Here is a 20718-nt window from a genome sequence, read left to right as displayed (position 1 = left end):
CCGGGGGTCGCCCGCGGCGGTAGCCCCGCACCTACCACAGGTGCGCGGGCCGACGCGTCACCTGCCAGGAGCCGCGGGGTGACTCCCCAGCGCCGACATTCTGAGGCAATTTCTCTGAGGGGGCCCCTCCCCCGACCTTCTGCTCTGAGGTGAGCCCAGGTGAGGCTCTGGTAAGCTTGAGTCACCTGATGGACACAGACGGTTACCTCAGATTTTTGTGGGACATCCGTCCACCAACTCCCAGGAGGACAGGAGAGCCCTCTTCCTTCTCCGCCTCCTCCCGCCCGGCGCGGCCCGGGCTCCCTGCTCCGCCCGGCGGCTGACTGGAAAGCGCGGACCATCGGATTCCCTCGGAGCCCGGAGCCGGGCAGCGCGCGCTCGCTCCGCGCATGCCCAGTGCCCGCCTCTCCGTCAGGCTCTGCGGGCTGCGCGCGTTCCCGCCGGGTCTGGACCCCGCCGCCCGTTATGGCGGTCCCCGGAGCCTGTGGGGACTCCGTCCTGAAAGGTGAGGGGACTTCCTGCTCCCCGGGCGCTCAGAGTCGCCCTGCGCCGGCAGGGGGTGGGTTTGAGGGCGGCACCGCTGGTGCCGTGCGCACTCGGAGCAGCTGGTGGGAGCAGCCCGCCGCCGACCCCTCCTCACTGCTCCCCATCCTGCCGCCCCCGCGCCTCAGGCCGCCTCACCCGTGAGGAGCGGAGCCGCGGGGCTCGCTGGGCAGCCCGCCCTCCCGGAAGTCGGGGTCTGGTGTCGTCCCCGCGTCTAGTCCAGCCTCCCACCCCCCGCCTGGACGCGGTGAGGCTGGGGGTCCGACACGTCGAGGACTCTCGGAGAAAACACGGGACCAAACAGGATGGTTGGGCCCTCAGCCGTCCTTCAGGTCCGCACGGCTTCTAATGGCCGCGCGAGGGTGGGCGCGTGCGGCCGCGGCGGGGCCTGCCCCTCTCCTGTGTGTCTGTGCCTATCGTTGCAATATCGGGAACGGCCTTTTCGTGAGGAATTGCTGACGCTTGCGTGGTATTGTCTTATCTCTAACGGCCCGGCGACTCTGTCACCCCGATTTACGGGAGGGGAAACTGAGGCATGGGGGTTCGGGTACTTCTCCCCCTGTCAGTGCAGGCAGGATTTTAGCGCCTGAGCTGCCGTCCTCACCTGTGTGAGAGAGATGGCGCCGAGGCCTGTCACTGCATCCGGGAGAGCTGAGGAGGATGGCATGGCCTTGTAGAGCTTGGCGTTGGGGAAAAGGGTTCTGCACTGAGGGGCCTGGAGTAGGGTGCAGCCTCACAGCTGAGCTTCTGTAATCAGAATGCGTGCCTGGTTTTCTAACGTTAGTGTTTTGTTAAATTAACGTGGCTTTCCCGTAAGCTTTCCCCACAATTATTTACCAACGGCACATCTGGAAAATTCTTTTAAAACGTCAGGTTTTGAGGAGAAGATAACCCACTAGAACAGAGGTCCACAAACAATACATACCCTCCCCCAGGCCAAATCTGGCCTGTTGCTCTGTTTCTGTGGGGCCTGCAAGCTAAGAATGTTTTTTACGTTTTTAAGTGGTTAAAAAGAAGAAGAGTGACGAATGAAAATTCTGTCAGCTTCAGAGTTCCTTGTCTAGAAATAAAGTTTTATTGAAACACAGGTTGGCTCATTATGATATTGCCTATGGCTACTTTTGTGCTGTGACCATGAAGTTGAGTAGTTGTGACAGGTAGTGTACAGCCTGCAAAGCCTAAATATTTACTGTCCCTTGATCGAAAGCAGACTTATGCACTAGAAAAATTAAGCCTGGTTTGGAAATTTAGAAAGAGCATGAGGTGTTAGGAATGTATACTGACATGTATGAACAAAGTTCTTTGCTTAAAATTTTAAGAACCATAAATTGTACTGATGCTATTTTGAATAGACTTTTAGTAGAAGAAATTTTCATTTTAATTTTCAATATAAATAAAAGTGTATTGGACAGTGGATGCTAGAAGTACAAATGTGTATTTCATGTTGATATCTTGTTATCAGATGTAGTGGCCTATGTTGAAGTGTGGTCATCCAATGGAACAGAAAATTATTCAAAGACATTTATAAACCAACTTGTGGCTATGGGAGCAAAGGTAAGAAATTCATTTTACCATTGTTACGTATCACAATCTTCTTATTGGTAAAAAGATATGTTTACATTTTCTTATTTGGGGAGTTATTACTTAGAATATGAAGGACAAAGCAATGGGTAAGTGGCGGGAGAAGAAAGAAAAGAGCCAAATTATGAAGAATTGAGAACAGTAGGACTTAACAGAGCAGTTGGGCATATAAGTACTGAGTGAGGAGGAGGAATATAGGATGAAAATCTGGATTCTAACATTGGTTACTTGGGTACATGGGGCTGGTAATCAAAGTGAGGAATACAGAAAAAGGAACAGGTTTCTAAGGGAAAGGTTATAAATTCACCATATTAAAAATACCTGTTGTATATCCACATATACAGGCGATGGGAGCAGAGACCTAAGGACAGAGAGAAAGAGAGAGAGAGAGAGAGAGAACGATGCCAGGAGAATGAGGAAAGCAAATGTGCAACTCAGAGGAGGGAAGTATTTCAAAGATGGAATTTTGAAACACTGCAGAGTCTTCAAGAAAGATAAGCTTGGCAAGTGTACTTTAGATTTCACAACCATAAGGTCATTGGTTGAACTTAGCATAGTTTTCAGTGAGATGGGTAAAGGAGATCCAAATTAGTCCAGGAATCATTGAGATATGAGGAAATGGAGATAGTCCCTCCTTATTTGTGGTTTCTTAGGAGCCATCTAGATCTGTGATCCCCAACCCCCAGTCTGCAGCCTGTTAGGGGCAGGGCCGCAAAGCTCTGCTGCCTCCCCACCAAATCTGCTGTGGAAAAATTGTCTTTGTATGGAGGCCTGCAGCAGTAGGTGAGTGGTAAGTGGTGGGCCAGCAAAGCTTCATCTGTATTTACAGCTGCTCCTCCCATCACCTGCATCACTGCCTGAGCTCCGTCTACCCCCACAACCATGGAAAAACTGTCTTCCATGAAACTGGTCCCTGGTGCCAAAAAGTTTGGGGACCACTGATCTAGATTATCAGATTTACTGTCACAAAGTGCTGTAAGTGAAAAGGTGGCAGTTCTCAATAAGGTAAAGAAAAAAAACTGCATGCTGAGATTGCTAAGAGAATGAATCTTCTATCCGTGAAATTGTGAAAAAGAAAAAAAATTCATGCTAGTTTTGCATAATTTTATTACAGTATATTGTTATAATTGTATTTTCTTATTAGTTATTGTTGCTAACCTCTTAACTATGCCTGATTTATAAATTAAACTTTATCATAGTTTTGTATGTATAGGAAAAAATAGTATGTTTGATGTTTGGTACTATCCACGGTTTCAGGCATCCACCGGGGATCTTGGACCTTACCCCCATGGATAAGGAGGCATTACTGTATTTGTTTGTTTTTTTTTGGCATGTGGGAGAGGCTGGCTGAAAGACTTAGTGAAAAGGGATAAGTTAAAATGGGTGAGAAGAGAATTGAAGGTAGGGCTGGGATTAGAGAGCGGCGTTAAGGGCATAAATTAAAGAGGCACTCCCACCCAAGCAAAAGTTGGGTACTTTGTTTGGTCTCCTAGTCCCTGCTCTGAGTGAGAGATCAAAGCCTAAGAACTGACTGGAGTGGAAAGGAACAGAGAGTATCAATAGGAGACACACCCATTTTGATAAGGCTGGAATGTAGAAACATGAGAGAGTTTCCATTTTATGATGCCTAAAATTTACCTGGGATGAAGACAAATTATTGTGGCTTAGAAAAAAGCCATTAGACATGTGAGTTGACAAAATGGTTTTTGAGGGTCATATTAAGATCTTAGATCTCTTGGATCTTTTTGTTTTTCAACTCATATTTCAAAAATTTTCATACAGAAAGTTGAAAGAATACTACAGTGATCATAGATTCAACAGTTGTTAACATCTTGACATTCTTTATTGCTTCTTCTATATACATTCTATTTTATATGTGAACTATTTGAAAGTAAGTTACAGGCATCTTTATTTGCCCCTGAATACTCATATGCATCATCTAAAAACAGACATTTTCCTGTGTAACAAAAATACCATTATAACATCTAAGAAAATTAACAATGATTTCTTAACAGTCTTCTAAAGTGGTTGGATTAGTTTATACTAAAGTATAAAATTTCTGATTGTTATATATACTTGTTTTTTATTAATCTTTTAGCCATTCTGGTATGTTTTTATCTGATTGTGATTTGAATTTGCATTTTTCTGTACTTTGTCATATAGTTATTTTGAAATCCCTATAAAAACCTCCAGCTCATATTTCTATTGGTTTTATGTTTTCCTTCTTGATTTGTAAATATTCTCTATATTTTAGAATTGTCTCCTTTGTCAGCCATATGAATTGCAGTATTTCTGTCACTCTGTGGCTTGGCTTTCATCTTCTTAATGGTATCTTTTGATAATTTTAATGTAGTTCAATTTGTTTATTTTTCCTTTATGATGAACCTTTTTGTATGTCTTGTTTAAAAAAATCTGTTCCAGTACCAAGGTATGAAGATTTTCTCCCATGTTATCTTCTGGAAGCTTTATCTTTTTGCCTTTCACATGTAGATTCATAGTACATGAGGAATTGATTTTTGTGTATGCTGTAAAATAGTTGTTTCATTGTTTTCCTTGTGAAGTTTTGTTTTAACACCATTTATTGAAAAGGCTGTCCTTTACTCAAGGTTTGTAGTACTGCCTTTGTCATAAATCAGGCATCCACGTATTTCTGGTCTGTTTGATGGCTCCATCTCTGTTCATTGGTCTGTTCTTCTGTTCTCACGACAAAACCACCCTGTCTTAATTAACACTTTATAATAAATCTTCGTTAAGTCTTACATTTTGTTCTTCAAGGTGTCTTGACTGTTCTTAGCCTTTTGCCTTTCCAAATTCATTTAGGATCAGTTTGTCAATTTACACCATAAAGCTTTTTTGAGATTTTGATTGGGATTGTATTGATAAAATAGATCAGTATGGAGAAAACTGATGTTTTTATGATATTAAATCTTCCAGTCCATGAAAACTATATGTGCTTTTACTGATTTAGGTTTCTTTAACTTCTTTTAATAATGTTTTATAATTTTCTCTGATGATTTTTATGTTATTATATAAATAGCATCTTTAATTTTTTTTCTAACTGTTGCTATTACATAGAATACAGTTAATGTTTTGCATGTTCACCTGAAAACTTATAAAACTCATTTATAAATTCTGTAGTTTTGGGGAGATTTAAAAATATATACACAATTGAATCATATGTAAATAAGGACAGTTTTTCTTGATGTACTGTTATGGCAAGGTCTAGTGTTAAGTAAAATGGAGATATCAGATTTCTGGTTCCTCTTCTCAATGGAAAGCTTTTAGCATGTAACCTAATATGGTTTTGTATGAATAAACTTTAATTTCATCAAATGTGTTTTCTACATGCATCGAGATGATCATATGATTTTTCTCTTTCAGTTTGTTAATGTGAAAAATAGTGATCAATTTTTTTTAAATGTTAACCAACCTTGCAGTCCTGGAATACACTTAAGTAGTGGTGATGTATTATCTTTTTCATATATTGGTTGATGTAATTTGCTAATATTTTGTTTATTTTTTCTGTAGATGTCTCCAGGGTGAGATTGGCTTGTAATTTTCCTTTCATGTAATGCCATTATGTGTATAGTTTTAGTGCTAATAATCTACTTGCTTCATAAAACAAGTTGAAGAGTAGTGTTTCTCTCTTTTCTAATCCTATGAGTTTGTGTAAGATTGGTATCATTAAATTTCTTTTTAAAATTAGTTTTAATTTATTTGGTAATTGTAGGATTATGCATATTTCCTATTTATTATGAGTGGTTTTAGAAATTTGGGGATTTCCTTAAAGAAGTTTATCTGTTTCATCTAAATTTTCAAATATATTACTTCAAAGCTATTATAATATCATGTCTGAATCTTTTTAATGTCATCAGAATCTGTAGTGATGATCCTTCATTCCTGACATTCATTATTCATGCCTTTTCTCTTTTTTTCTTCCCCTTGTTTTTAACTGGGTTTTATTAGTTAGTCTTTCTAGTGAACCAACTTTTGGCATTCTGGTCCTTATTTTTTATATTCCTTTTTCACTTTATTTTTTATTTATTTTTTTTTTTTTGAGACAGAGTCTCGCTTGTTGCCCAGGCTAGAGTGAGTGCCGTGGCGTCAGCCTAGCTCACAGCAACCTCAAACTCCTGGGCTCAAGCAATCCTCCTGCCTCAGCCTCCCGAGTAGCTGGGACTACAGGCATGTGCCACCATGCCCGGCTAATTTTATATATATATTAGTTGGCCAATTAATTTCTTTCTATTTATAGTAGAGACGGGGTCTTGCTCTTGCTCAGGCTGGTTTCGAACTCCTGACCTCGAGCAATCCGCCCGCCTCAGCCTCCCAGAGTGCTAGGATTACAGGTGTGAGCCACCGCGCCCGGCTCCTTTTTCACTTTATTAATTCTAGCTTCATCTTTAGTATTATCTAACTCCTTTGGTTTTAATTTGTTGTACTTTTCCAGCTTTTTGAGATGAATACATGGATTTTCAACCTTCTTACTGTGTATTTATACATTCTAGATCACACATTCTCCCTAAGCAGGGTGTTAGCTGCATTCCACAAGAAGTCTTCATCTGGTAGATTGCAATATCTAGGTCTGCTTTTATTTTTTGTTTTATCCACTGGTTTTTGTTCCTCTTGTTCCATCTTCTTCTATGCCTGTTTTTTATTTGTTCACTTTTTTTGAATTTGAGCATCATATATTTAAAATTATTTATAAATACTTTGAGACATAGAATTGTATTATCTTTATGGAAAAAAGATTAAGATTTGCTTTAAAAAGAATATTTGTAGTACTCATAATCCAGGATTATTTTAATCAAATTTCAGGATTTGAAATTATTTAGAAATAGACTCGACCTATGAGGGTCATTATAACTTGCCTAAATGCAGCTCTTTGGTTCTCTACCCAAGGTGTAGGGCTTTTATCAAACCCCCTTCTTTTATTTTGAGGCTTCCAAATCAGTGTGTGATTCACCATTCTAACTGGAACAGATGTGTTTTTAAGCAGTGTTATGCATTCCTTAGAGTATTTCTCTGTGGCAAATTACAGGACATAGAATTGCTGGGGTAGGAGTTTGGGACATTTTTATTTTGACAAATATTGAATAAAGTATCCTTTTTCATCAATTGTGCTTAAGAAATTGTGAGTGAAGACTAATGTACATTTTGTTTTCTGCATTTTTGTCTGCAGGTTTCAAAAACCTTTAACAAACAAGTAACTCATGTTGTGTTCAAAGACGGATACCAGAGCACCTGGAACAAAGCTCAGCAGAGAAGGGTAAAGCTTGTTTCAGTGCTCTGGGTTGAAAAGTAAGTCTTTCTTTCTTTTTCCCTTAAATATCTAGTATTGGTAAAGTATGGAGATACATTATGCATATCACAGAGCAGATAAAGTTTGCTTTCCATCCTTGCCTCTTACTTCGGCAAGTAATTTAATATCTTCTAGCCTCAGTTTCTGCAGTTGAAAATGGGTATAATATAATACCTAACTCTGCCTAGAGGGAAAATGAGCAGGAAGGACCTGAAGCAGGGGTTCGCTTGGTGTATTCAGGAAACAATAAGTAATGTGATAAAGCAGAGAGAGAGAGAGTTGAGTTTCCTTTGGTATTTTTTCTTTTCAATTATGAATAATTCTGTTTAGCATTTCTTTGTTTTTAAATTGAGATAAAATTCACATATCACAAAACTTACCCTTTTTGTGTACAATTCAATGGTTTGTAGCATACTCTATTCAGAGTTGTGCGGCCATCATCACTAATTCAAGAAAATTTTCATCACCTCAAAAAGAAGCTCTGTACCCATTAGTAGTCACATCTTGATCCCTCCTGCCCCCAGCCCCTGCCAACCATGAGTCTACTAAAAAGTAGATAAAATCTCTATGGATTTGTCTTTTCTAGACATTTCACAAAAAGGGAATTCTGTAATATGTGGCCATTTCTGTTAGGCTTCTTTCCACTTAGCATGTTTTGAAAGTTCATTCATGTTGTAGCATATATCAGTACCTCATTCTGTTGCATGGCTGAATGATATTCCATTGTACGGATATACAGGTTGAGCATCCCTAATCCAAAAATCTGAAATCTAAAATGCTCCAAAATCTGAAACTTTTTGAGTGCCAATATGACACCAGAAACAGAAAATTCTACACATTGAGTACTTAACATAAATTTGTTTCATGCACAAAATTATTAAAAATATATATATCAGGCTATGTGCATTAGGTGTATATGAAACATAAATGAATTTTATGTTTAGATGTGGGTCTCATCCACAAGATATCTCATTATGTATATGCAAATATCCCCAAATCTGAAAAATCCAAAATCTAAAGCACTTCCAAGCATTTTGGATAAGGGACTCTTAACCTGTACCACAGAATTTGTTTATGCATTCATCAATTGATGGACATATGGGTTATTTCTACCTTTTGGCTATTGTGAATAATGGTGCTGTGAACATTATTTTCTGTTTTGGGGAGGAGGGTGTGGGGAAAGATTCATAATCAGGCAGCTATCATTCTTCCCTCTTCTTCATCTTCTTATGGAGTCCACTAGAATGGCTTATCGATTCTTAGATCTGTGATCAGTCTGTCTCTGCTGTTACTCCCATGATCCAGACAGCTATGTCTTGTTTCAGTAACTGTTGCAGCCTCCTGCCTACCTCCTTTTTATTTTGTTTCCTGTACATTAGCAAATGTAACTCCTCTAACACATAAATCAGTTGTATCCTTCTTACTGAGGTAAAATGGCTTAGAATTAAGTGGTCTAAAGCATGGAATAGCAAAGTATGGCCCCCAGGCCAAATCCAGCCTGCCACCTTATTGGTTTTTATTAGTGGCCCATGAGCTAAAAATGGTTTTTACAATTTTAAAAGGTTATCCCCCCCAAACAAATCAAAAGAAGAGTATTTCAAGACTTATTTAAATTATATAAAATTGAAATGTTAGTATGCACAAATAAAGTTTTATTGGAACACAGCCATGTTCATCTGATGGTGTATTGTCAGTGGCTGCTTTTATCTACAGCTGTGGAATTGGATAGTTGTGGCAGAGACCATATGGCCCACAAAGCCTGAGATGTGCATCATCCGGCCCTTTTACACAAAAAGTTTACCCTGGTCCAGAGCACTGCATGATCATCTCTTCTTCCTCCCTCAGCTGTTCTCCTGCCCTTGTTTGCATCTTCCAAACACTCTGGTCTTCTAGGACCTCAGATGGGCCAAGCCCTTTCCTGCCTTTAGTTTTGCCTTTGGCACATGTTAAGAACTCGATGCCCTTTCACTGATTCTTAACCCAGTTTTGTACTCAGCTTCTTCATACGTGTCATATTTCAAGGTCACCTTCGTAGAAGTGCTTTCTCTGTCCCTCAATCCACAGGTTAGAGCCCTCTTTGTTATTCTCTATCTCAACTTATTTCCTGTTTTTGCTATTAAAACAGGAAATGCTTATCTTGCTTATTTGTCTGCTTTATCTGTTTAATCAGACATTTTGGTCTTTCCATTATAATGTAGGCTCTGTGAGAGCAGCTGTATGTCTGTCTTGTTCATGGTTGTGTTTCCAGTAAGTATCTAACACATTTTTAGCTCATAGTAGTTACTCAATAAATATTTGTTCTAACCAATTAATGATCAAAGAAAAATTTACTTAAATGGCATGGAGATATCAGAGAAAATTTCATGGAGGACATGACTTGAGCTACATTTAAAAGGTTGTTTGGAAATGTGGAGGGAAGGGTACAGAAAACATAGTAGACCTTTACTGAGAGCTTGAAGTAAATAGAGAAGCACAAACCAATGTGCAAAACTGACTATTAGTCATTTCTGTACTTAAATAGGGGCTCTCAACTAATCCTGATTCTGGGAGTCATCACAGAGTCCTCTCTCCTGTTCTTCATCCCCTTCTTTGCTTCTGGGCCATCCAGCCTCTGGGGATCGTGTAGACTCCAGAGTACATGTAACTTTGTTATCCAGAGGCAAACTTTTAAGTCCCCTCAAAGTAAACATAATCTCTTGGCATTTTTAATACAGATTCTTTTCTTATCATATTGTTTGTTGTAATACAGTCAGATTTTAATTATTACATGTACTTAATTACTGATTTTTAGATCTCCTTTTGCTATCTTGAAAACAAACTTTCTTTTAATTAAATGTATTTATATTAAACTTGTATGTGTTTTTAAAGTGAAAAATCCCCACCTAATCTACCTCTTGTCTTGCCTTCCTTCCCCTAAGTTGGGAATTTGAAATATACAGTTTCAGACTTTCTACTAAGTATATAAAAGATGTATACCTAATAATAATGTATTGTATATTTCAAAATTGCTAAAAAGAAAATAGATTTTAAATGTTCTTATTACAAAAAATAAGTATGTGAAGTGACGGATGTGTTAATTAGCTTGATACAATCATTCTGCATGGTATCAAGATATCACATTATACCCCATAAAGATATACCAGTCTTCTGTTGATGAACATGAAGATTTTATTTCTTTTTTTCTCAATCAGAAATAGTATGACAGTGAGCTTCTCTATACATTACTTTTTTCCAGATGATAAATCTTTCCACAAGTTTAAGTTCCAGAAGTGGACTTTTGAGTTAAAAGAAATTGCACATTTAAATTTATGATGGGTTTGGCCAGATCACCTTCTATTTAATAGAAAGAGTGTCCCAGTTTCCATTCTTCCTAGCAGTATAAAAGAGCACCTATTTTCCAATACCTTTACTCATAATCATGAGTTATTAGTCTTTTTAATCTTTCCTAACTTGTAGGTGAAAAATAATAGTTTTCATTTACATTTCTCTGATTTTTAGTGAGTTTGAACTTTCTTCAACAGAAGAGGTAAGAGTCAAACTGACCTTTATTTTATATATCAAGTGTCTGTTCTTCCTTTGTTAACTGCCTGTCCAGGGCCATTGCTCATACCTTCCATTGAAAATGTGGGCATTAACTACTTGAGGTCACTAGGTGTCACTAGAATCCCATGTCGTTGTAAGAGCAGACAGGCCACTGATAAAATTCTGACATTTCCTGTGGACAGGAGAATTTTTTTATCTTGAAGAAAAGAAGAAATAAAGGTCAGCTTGACTCTTACTTCTAAGTTCTCTTTAAGAAAGAGATTTTAGTTTATGAAGAAAGTTTATTGTAAAGTAGGCTACTAACCGAAGCCCATCACCCTCTGCATTGTTTCCTGCAAACAAGGACATTTGCCTTCATAACCACAACACAGCTGTCAACATGAGGGACCTACTATAGATACTTCCCTGCCAAAGAATCCTCAGACTTCATCCCTGTCTCACCAGCAGTTCCAATAATGCAGTCTTTCTCACTCCGGCACCATTCCTCTGTCTTTCTTTGGCATCTGTGACTTTGATACTGTTGAAAATCACCAGTCAGTGGTGGATAACATCCCTTAGTCTGGGCCAGTCTGACATGTCCCCCTGAGGTTATGGGGTTCTGCCTCTTCTGCAGGAATGTCCTGGAAGTGATGGTGGGTTCTTCTTACTACACCCTCTCAGCCGGTGCATGATCTCGGGCTGCTGTCCTCGTGAGGTGCACTTTGATCCCTTGGTCACGATAGCCTCTGCCTGGCTTCTACCGTAGAGCAAATTTGCAATTCATACACTTGCATGGAAGTTATTTCAAACTATGTCAATAACTATTCCTCATCACACTTTTCATGTATGTGTGTATATATATATATGCATGTATTATATTTTTGGTTCCTGGCACACAGCTCCTAAGTCCCTTGGAATTTCCTGGGTAATAGTGTTTTTTGTCCTGATGAGGCCATTTTAGATTGAACATTCTGTGTAACTTCAGAGTGGAAGCTGGTGGCCAGCCCTAGACATGATCAGAGGGCTGCAACTTTGAGCATCGCCTACTAACCCCCAGGAAGGGGAGAGACTCTGGAGATTAAGCCAATCACCAGTGGCCAGTGATTTAATCAGTCATGCCTCTGCAATGCAGCCTCCATAAAAACCCCTGAGCAGTGGGTTTTCAAGAGCTTCTAGGCTGTTGTATACATCAGGGTGCTGGGAGTGTGCATGAAGGCTCTGTGAACCCTCCCTCATACCTTGCCTGTGCATCTCTTCCATTTGACTGTTCTGAGTTGTGTCCTTTATATTAGTAGTAAACCATTGATGGTAAGTAAAGCACTTTACTGAGTTCTGTGAGCTGTTTGGCACATTATTGGGTCTCACCCTCCCTGGGCTCCGACACCCTATACTGTGCCTCACCCCTCCCCCTGCTTGGGCTCTGCTGCCCCATAACCAGGCCTGACCACCTAGCCCTGGGCCACCACATGCATGTCCTCCTTCCCCTTATCTTGACAGAAATAATTATGATAGAGCAAGGCAAATTCATTAGAATCTGACACATTGTTAAAGGAGGATCACCAAACCAATAATATACATTATTCCTACCATGGGCTGGTCCTCTTGTCAGCCTTTCCACAGCAAGTCCAGAGGCCCTGCAGCAGAGCCAGGCTGGTTGGGTAGGAATCCTGTGGGGGTCAGCGAGTGGGAGGGTAGAGGGAAGCAAGGGCCTAGCGGGACCTGCAGTTCTTAGCTCAGTTTTGGAGAGGAGTACTTTATAGTACTTGCTGCCAGGAAATGTATTGACTTAAAACCAGTCTGGTGACCCGTTGGAGAGGTTTTGCATCTCCCCAGCATCTTGTAGTCTGAAGATCAGTGAACAGGGCTGAATATAATAATGTGGTCCCTCCTGGGAAAGGTAGGCTGGGCCTGTGTTGGCTTCTAATGTGTACATAAGGAAAAAAGCACAGGCTGGTGAGCTTCAGAATGATTTAGTAGCAGTAAATGAATCACTTCTTTGGTGTCCTCTTCTTTTGTTATTTGCTGTTATGTTTCCCTGCAGTGCCCTTCTCTCGCATATAGGCATTAAAATTCTTTCCTTTCCTGAAGGCCTGGTTCAGATCTTCTCTCTTCTCTGATAGCTTTCCAAGAAAGTAGCACGGTGTACTGAAAAGATGCAGGCTCTGAGCTAGACACACAAGAGCACAGTAGGGCTGTGGTGTGCAGCCGCCTGGTCCTGGGCAGATTACTCCAGCTCTGGGCCCTATTTCCTCCTGCAGTGCCTAAACCTACCTGTGCCAGGTGGTGGTTCCACAACAGGTACTCCAGGCTCACACCCTGGTTTGGATTCGTTGCTCTCTCTGCACTCACAGAGCTTCCTTATCTGGACTTCTCTGAGTCCCGTACTGTGTTCTTCTTTGTGCCACAGGCAGATATGTACTAAGTTTGTGTGTTTGCATGCTGGGACCTCCAAAAAGATGTCGTTCACCTTTTTTATTTCCCCTTAGTGGCTAGCACAATACCATCTGCATAGGAAATTAATGCAGTTTTGCTGAATTGTCTTGTTGACTGGGTTTAGGGAACAAGGTAGTAACACTGAGCAATTTGGCAGAAGAGTAGGAAAAGCTGCAGGATTGCTACAGGTGAAGTCAAGGGGTAGAAAAGGAATCTGTGGTCCCTAGTGGACCTAGCAGGCTTGTGGTAGGAAGTGCTGGAGTCATTCGGCTACCTGGGGAGAAGGTTTATCAGAGCAGGGGCTTCTCAAGGAGAAAGATGCTGCTTTGGTTTCCATTGGCCCTGAAGTAGCAGCAATTGGAAAATGAAGGTCAAAAGGTTGGCTCTGTGATAAAAGACATCTCTTGAAACACTTTTCTTCTTGACCACTAGGTGGGGGGATAATGTTATCATTTTACATTTCTGAAGAAAAATCAAAATCTAATTGGAAACTTTTTCCGCCTATTCACTAGATTTTGATTTGGTGCCTGGTAAGTGTGGGTTTTTTTTTTTTTTTTTTTTTTGAGACAGAGTCTCGCTTTGTTGCCCAGGCTAGAGTGAGTGCCGTGGCGTCAGCCTAGCTCACAGCAACCTCAAACTCCTGGGCTCGAGTGATCCTTCTGCCTCAGCCTCCCGGGTAGCTGGGACTACAGGCATGTGCCACCATGCCCGGCTAATTTTTTATATATATATCAGTTGGCCAATTAATTTCTTTCTATTTATAGTAGAGACGGGGTCTCGCTCTTGCTCAGGCTGGTTTTGAACTCCTGACCTTGAGCAATCCGCCCGCCTCGGCCTCCCAAGAGCTAGGATTACAGGCGTGAGCCACAGCGCCCGGCCAATAAGTGTGGGTTTTAATTTAGCAGTGTCAATATTTTACTGAGTGTGTGAGAGCATGCATCAGAGTGATGCACAAATGGTTGGGAAGCTTATTCTCCAGTGGGACAGAACACATCTACAACTGTGTCACCTGTGTCGGGCCCACATTTTACTGGATTGAATCAAGCCTTTCCCCAGACTGCTAACTGTAAAGGATACTTGATAGTTTGGTGGAGGGAATCCAAAGATACGAAGAGTGAGCAGTATGTTGAAGGCAGAAATGGCAAAGGTAGCCTCAGATGGATAGAAGGAGGAGGCACAGCTATGCAGAGCTGGGATACACACTGAGCTTTCTGGGCTGATGGTGGTTTCTTGACAGAAACACACAAAAAGGACAACCCAAGTTTGGAGGAGAGATAGGCTGTCTGGCCTCAATTTCTTTAGGCCACTTTTAGCTCTAAATTCTCCATTTAATGGCCTTTTTACTCTTAAATTATACATTTAATAGCATCTGCTTATACCTTTGTGAGTGCCAGGCACCAATAATTTTGAAATGTGCTATGCTATACGTCAAAAATTGTTGCATAAAAAAATGCCATATGGAGACCGAAAATTTAATTTATGATGACTTTTGTATTTGGTATTATTTGTACTTACTTTAAAAGAAGTGTCTGTTAAAATGACTTACGTATGAATTTCCTAAATAGCTGATACATGTGCAGATTTAATGCTGTGTGACTATGTCATGGAAATACTCACTGGACTGCTTTAATTGTACAGATGCAGGACAGCTGGAGTACATGTTGATGAATCATTATTCCCTGCAGCTAATTCTCAAGAACACTTACCAAGTCTAATTAAAAAAAAAGTAAGTAAATGATTTCAACATAGACACTGGCAATTATGAATTTATTCATTCTTATTTTTTAATTTTTAGAAATATATCCAAAAGTTGTCTTAAATGTGCTGTTAATGGTATTGTTTTTTTCACATAGCATTTTTTAGCAAATTAATAGAGATAATTTTAACTTATGAATGCTTTCATGTAATTTATAAGAAATGGAAGAGACCGGCTGGCCATGGGAAAACTAAAAATCTTTGAGAGACCATCAGACAATCAGGTGGATTGGTGATTACATCAGAATTCAGTTTGTTACGTCTGTAGTAAAATGCCTTCATTCTGTTAGCTAGAGAATCTCAAAAGTCTGAAGCAGATACATCCAAGTGTGCAAATTCATTTATTATAAAAAATTTACTTAGTGAATAGAGTTGTTCCTCAGGATCTGCACGGGAATGGTCCCAGGACCACCCTGTGGATACTACAATCCATGGATGCTCAGGCCCCTCCTATGCAGTAGGTGGTGTTTGCATGTACCCTACATATATCCTCTTGTATGCTTTAAATCATCCTAGATTACTTGTACTTAATCAGTACAAATGCTGTGTAAATAGTTGTTATACTGTATTGTTTAATTTGTGGGGCTTATTTTGGTTTGGTTGGTTGGGTTTTTTGTTTTTTATTCTTTGAGTATTTTCCTTTCTTTTCTTTTTTTGAGACAGAGTTTAACTCTATTTCCCAGGCTAGAGTGCCATGGTGTCAGCCTAGCTCACAGCAACCTCAAATTCCTGGGCTCACGCGATCTTTCTGCCTCAGCCTCCTGAGTAGCTGGGACTACAGGCATGCGCCACCATGCCCGGCTAATTTTTTCTATATATTTTTTTTAGTTGGCCTATTAATTTCTTTCTATGTTTAGTAGAGACGGGGTCTCGCTCTTGATCAGGCTGGTTTTGAACTCCTGACCTTGAGTGATCCTCCCGCCTCGGCCTCCCAGAGTGCTAAGATTACAGGCTTAAGCTACCATGCCCAGCCTTCTTTGAGTATTATCAGTCACGTTTAGTTGAATCTGCAGGTCCAGAACTCTCAGATATGGAGGGCCAACTGTAGAGTGAATGACACTGCTTTCATTTGAGATCTGATTCACACTTAAACTACAACCTTTTTGGTTTTCTATTTATTTGAGAATTTTTATTGTGATTTCTTTTTTTTTTATTTCGGTATATTATGGGGGTACAAATGTTAAGGTTACGTATATTGCTCGTGCCCCCCCTCCCCCCTTGAGTCAGAACTTCAAGCGTGGCCATCCCCCAAACGTTGCACATCTCGCTCATTATGTTTGTATAAACCCATCCCCTCCTTCCCCCTCCTGAACCTGCCTGACAACCAATAAATGTTATTCCTATATGTCCACTTAGAAAGTCTCCAAACAATAATTGTGATTTCTTCATTTGAGGGTGGTTTACTATGAAACATCAAAGCCACTTTGTTTTCACATAAGAATCTCTGTTGGAGGATTTGACAACTTTTTCAAATTAGATTAGATGAGAACCGTACATTTCCTGTAGAGTAAAAGGAGAAATAGCTGTGGACTTGTGCACATTTTCTGAAAGTAGTAAATGATGTATCTCAATTACATTTCATCTCTGACAAGCTAGAGTTTGCCAGTGCAAGAATGAATAAGCCTCCTTCAATCTCCATCCTAACCCCCATCTGATTGTAGGAGAAAAAGAGCGTTCAACAGAGTCTCTTGACTCTGTGACATGTGAAAATAAAGTGTTCATTATAAAAACAATCCATAATCCATATGTATTTTCATTGTGAAGCATTTAGTAAAGACAGATAAGAGACATCTCTCTTTTCAATTTGATGAATATACTACTGGATGGAGTGTCTTTGGTGCATGGTGCACACACGTATGTGCTTTGTGCACATGTACGAATGGGGCTCCGCTACCTTATGTATATTGTTTGGTGGGTTGCTTTTTCTTCCCTACTTTAACAGTATGGTTTTGATCATTTCATGTCAGTAGCTGTAACTCTGCTCATTTTTCTGTGTTGTATCATACAGTGTGAATGTGCCTTTCCTGTATTCATGCACTTTTAGATAATTGTCAGTTTTTGCTAAGTGTATTACTTATGCAGCATAGCAGCACATTGGAGTTTATTTCTTTAAGTTGGATATCTAGAAAGGAAATTACTGGGTCAGAATTCATATACATTTTAATTTAACAGTTCCACCAACAGTGTACAAGAATAGCTATTTCTTGGCACTCTGACCACTGCTGAATATTATTAATCTTTTTAATTTTTCCTAATCTAAAGCCATAAATAGTGACTGCTCATATCCTTCACCACTTTAAGTTTTACTCATATCTAAAAAACCTTCCCTTTCCTCCTCTTTTCCAAAGGCAATTGCAAAGTAAACATGGCTTGAGGCTTTATTTTGGGTCCTTGAGGAGGTTCTCCACCTCACTCCACCTCACCGTGCTGTCACCAGCCTGGCTGGCTTGCTGCTCCGCAAACATACTAAACATGTCTATTTTAGAGCCTTGTGTTAGCTGTTCCCTCAGTCTGGAACATGCTTCCCCCAAATCCATCCCCATGGCTGGCTTTTTCCAACCTCCTTACAGCGCTGTCTCGATGAGACCTTCCCCATGAGACCAGCCCTGGCTCCCTTTTTGCACTAACAGTCTCTTTCTGCCTGTGCCAGCTGTGTGTACAAGTCCCTTATTAGCTGTAACACTTATTCTCTCTGACACTGCAGTAATGGGGGCAGTCAACCAGGGTTCACTTGCTAAAGAAGATTCACAGGACCCCAGAATAACAATGCGTCCAGATCTACAGAGCCCCGTAGAACCAGGGAACACATGGGGAGCCTCTTGTCTTCTGCTGGCCCTGTGCCCATGTGACCCAGCCCCACTGGCAGAGCCTTCCAGGCAAATCCTAGTCTTACTAATAATAAAGAACTTTGATGAGCTGGTATGGTACTAACTTCCCCCAAACTTCTTGGACCTGTGGTTACAAAGCAACACTGTTAATTAGTACTTCTCATGTTGTGCAAGTACATCAGGGAAAACAGTATAGGCGAGTTCCAAGCCTGTGTTAGCCTTCCAACACACATATGATATAATTTACTTATTTATTTTCTGTCATTCCTTCCTTGCCAGAGTATAAGCTCTATAATGGCAAGGATCCTTCTAGGTTGCAAGACCAATGCCTGACACATAATAACATTTTTGTTAATGAATGAGTGAATAACTAACTGAGCAAGAACATAAGTGTAGGCATTAGCATTGAATGGCTCATAGAAGTTTATTCTTTTAAGACTGGAACAAAAGAAATTAGGCCAGGTATCCAGATAAGCAAATTTGCGCTGGTAGCTTCAACCTACAAAACAAAAGAGACCTAGATAGAGACTTAAATTTTTCTGGGGTCCTTTAAGAAAGAGTACAGGCATAGAAGTAGTAGTAGGTAAAATTGATGAAAAGGTTGGTTTTTGTATTTGTGGTCATGCTGAGCTAAAGGTGGGAAACAATTGGGTAGTTCTGAAGAGGAGAAAGTAGGTAATGAGGGAATGTGAGACATGCTTTAAAGGAGACATTGCCCTCTCTGTCTGATGATGGTAAAACTAGAGAGTTACCCCAAGACTTTCTTGGGGAACTCAGCCTGGGGTTTCGTGTATTTGTGTGTGTAGTTATAGTTTTTGGGTTTTACTGGCTGAATGGAGTTCCTATGATCTACAGACGACAAAGCAAAATTAGGTAATGGTTCTTTTCTTTGATAATTATAAGATAGTAATTATTTTTGTGTTTTATTACCATGTTGTGATTTTAGGGGGAAGACAATGTGAGAATTGCAAAAAATGGAAAGAGATTAGTTTTGTAAAGAACTTTCCTGGAAACTAAGAATGCTGGGATCATAAAAATGACTTAGAAAATATAGCTATGTAATATAGAGCCTTTTATTCAATTTTTAAAATTCTGTCCATTTTTTTATAATTGTACAAAAAGAAAGAAGTATTTCCAGTTTGCATTGTACAAGAAACACCTTTTTAAGAACTTTTTATTACTGATATTATAAATGGTATAAAAAATGTCCATGAAAGCACTTTTTTTCTGATCTTAAGCAATTGTAATACAGTATTATTAATTTTTGTATCCTTTTTGCACAGCGTAAATGTATGCAACCAAAAGATTTTATTTTGAAGACACCAGAAAATGATAAAAGATTTCAGAAGAGATTTGAGAAAATGGCTGAAGAGCTACAAAGGCAAAAAACAACTCTAGGTGAACCAAGAAATACAGTACAGTTCTTTGCGTCTGTGTTCATACAGCTCATTTAACTTGTGTGACAACCAGTGGCATTCAGGGGGTGAAATAGCTAATGAAGATTTCAGTAGTTCTAGACTAGGAAGGAGAAAACAAAATGTAATTAGCCTACAGGAAACTTTACCAGGGGCCATAATAGAGGCATATAGTTGAGCTAATCAACCGTGTACAGTCTTAATTGTTCATCAAATTTATGGAACTTTTTACTTTTAGGAATGATGATAGAAGAAAAGCAAGCTTTGACTAATAGGCCTCATTGAAATAAATTGCTGTTTCCTTCTTCTCATATATAACTTTGTATTTTTACATAACACTTGGTCTTTTTGTTTTGTTACCCAGGCAGAATAGGCAAATCTCAGATGATATATTCTTTCAGTGATTTAGAAAAATACTTCAGAGTATCATGAAACTTTTAAAGTACTTTGTATGTTTTTGGTATTTCTCCTTTGCCTTTTTCACTGTCTTCTAAATTCAGTATATCATACGGATCCTAACACACCATTGCTACAGATAAGTAATTGTAGTGACTAGATAAGGCATAGTTCAGAAATGGGAAGCATTAATTCCTTTAGCTTTTCTTTTCCTTTGATTTAGTCTATATTATTCTCACATATTCTCTACTCTGTATTTCGAAATTATTCAAATAGAATTATCAAACTTTATTTTAAATCCGTAATGATAATGCAACAGAATTTAGAGCATTTAGTCTGCGCAGTGCTGCTACATAATTTTCCAAAACCATGGCCTTTGTCATTTGTTTTTGTGCTCAACCCTCCTGCTGCCTCTGTTGGTGTGTACTTGTCTTTCCTTCACAAACGCACACCAACTGTCTGGTCTTCCTCGCTACTCAAGCCAGAAACATGCTTTTATCCTTGACATCTCCTACTCTAGCACTAAAACCCATCAAGACTGTGACCCTGTTTCTGGAATAATTGCTTGCGTCCTTCTGTTTTATCCTTCTGCACTCTTATTCCAGCCTGCACCATCCCTCCTGTACATTGCAACAGCACCCGACCCTGGCTCTCCACTCCCTGTCCCCTTACACCTCATCTCCATACTTCAGTCAGAATGATGTAAATCTCAAGTCAGAAGGAAACCCCCACCCTGGTTTAAGATTCCTTGGTGTCATCCTACAGAGAAGCATTTGGGATAAAATCCTGTGTTTAACATGTCCTATCTACTAGAACCTGTGTAATCTGGGTTCTTCCTTGAGCCTCAAATCAATATTGCACATTCTCTTGTAATTCTTGGTACTTTTGCCACTTTGGCCTTCTTTCATGTGTCAGTGATAGTATATTTGAAAAGAATTTGACA

General features: G+C 39.8%; 1 protein-coding gene across 1 annotated transcript in view; it reads left to right on the top strand.

Annotated features, from left to right (window-relative positions):
• Positions 1-393: 393 nt before the first annotated feature.
• MCPH1 (microcephalin 1) overlaps positions 394-20718 on the top strand; it is a 190018-nt gene continuing 169693 nt past the window's right edge. The window contains exons 1-5 of the mRNA XM_012783214.3: positions 394-505; positions 2006-2097; positions 7307-7425; positions 15020-15107; positions 19248-19362. Coding sequence (XP_012638668.1) covers positions 466-505; positions 2006-2097; positions 7307-7425; positions 15020-15107; positions 19248-19362 — 454 coding nt within the window. The 5' untranslated portion in view covers positions 394-465. The remainder of the gene's footprint in view (positions 506-2005; positions 2098-7306; positions 7426-15019; positions 15108-19247; positions 19363-20718) is intronic.

Source organism: Microcebus murinus, chromosome 24 (genome assembly GCF_040939455.1).
Source record: "Microcebus murinus isolate Inina chromosome 24, M.murinus_Inina_mat1.0, whole genome shotgun sequence".
Taxonomy (NCBI): domain Eukaryota; kingdom Metazoa; phylum Chordata; class Mammalia; order Primates; family Cheirogaleidae; genus Microcebus; species Microcebus murinus.
Note: the sequence above shows the minus strand (reverse complement) of the source record. Positions and strands in the feature narration are given on the sequence as shown.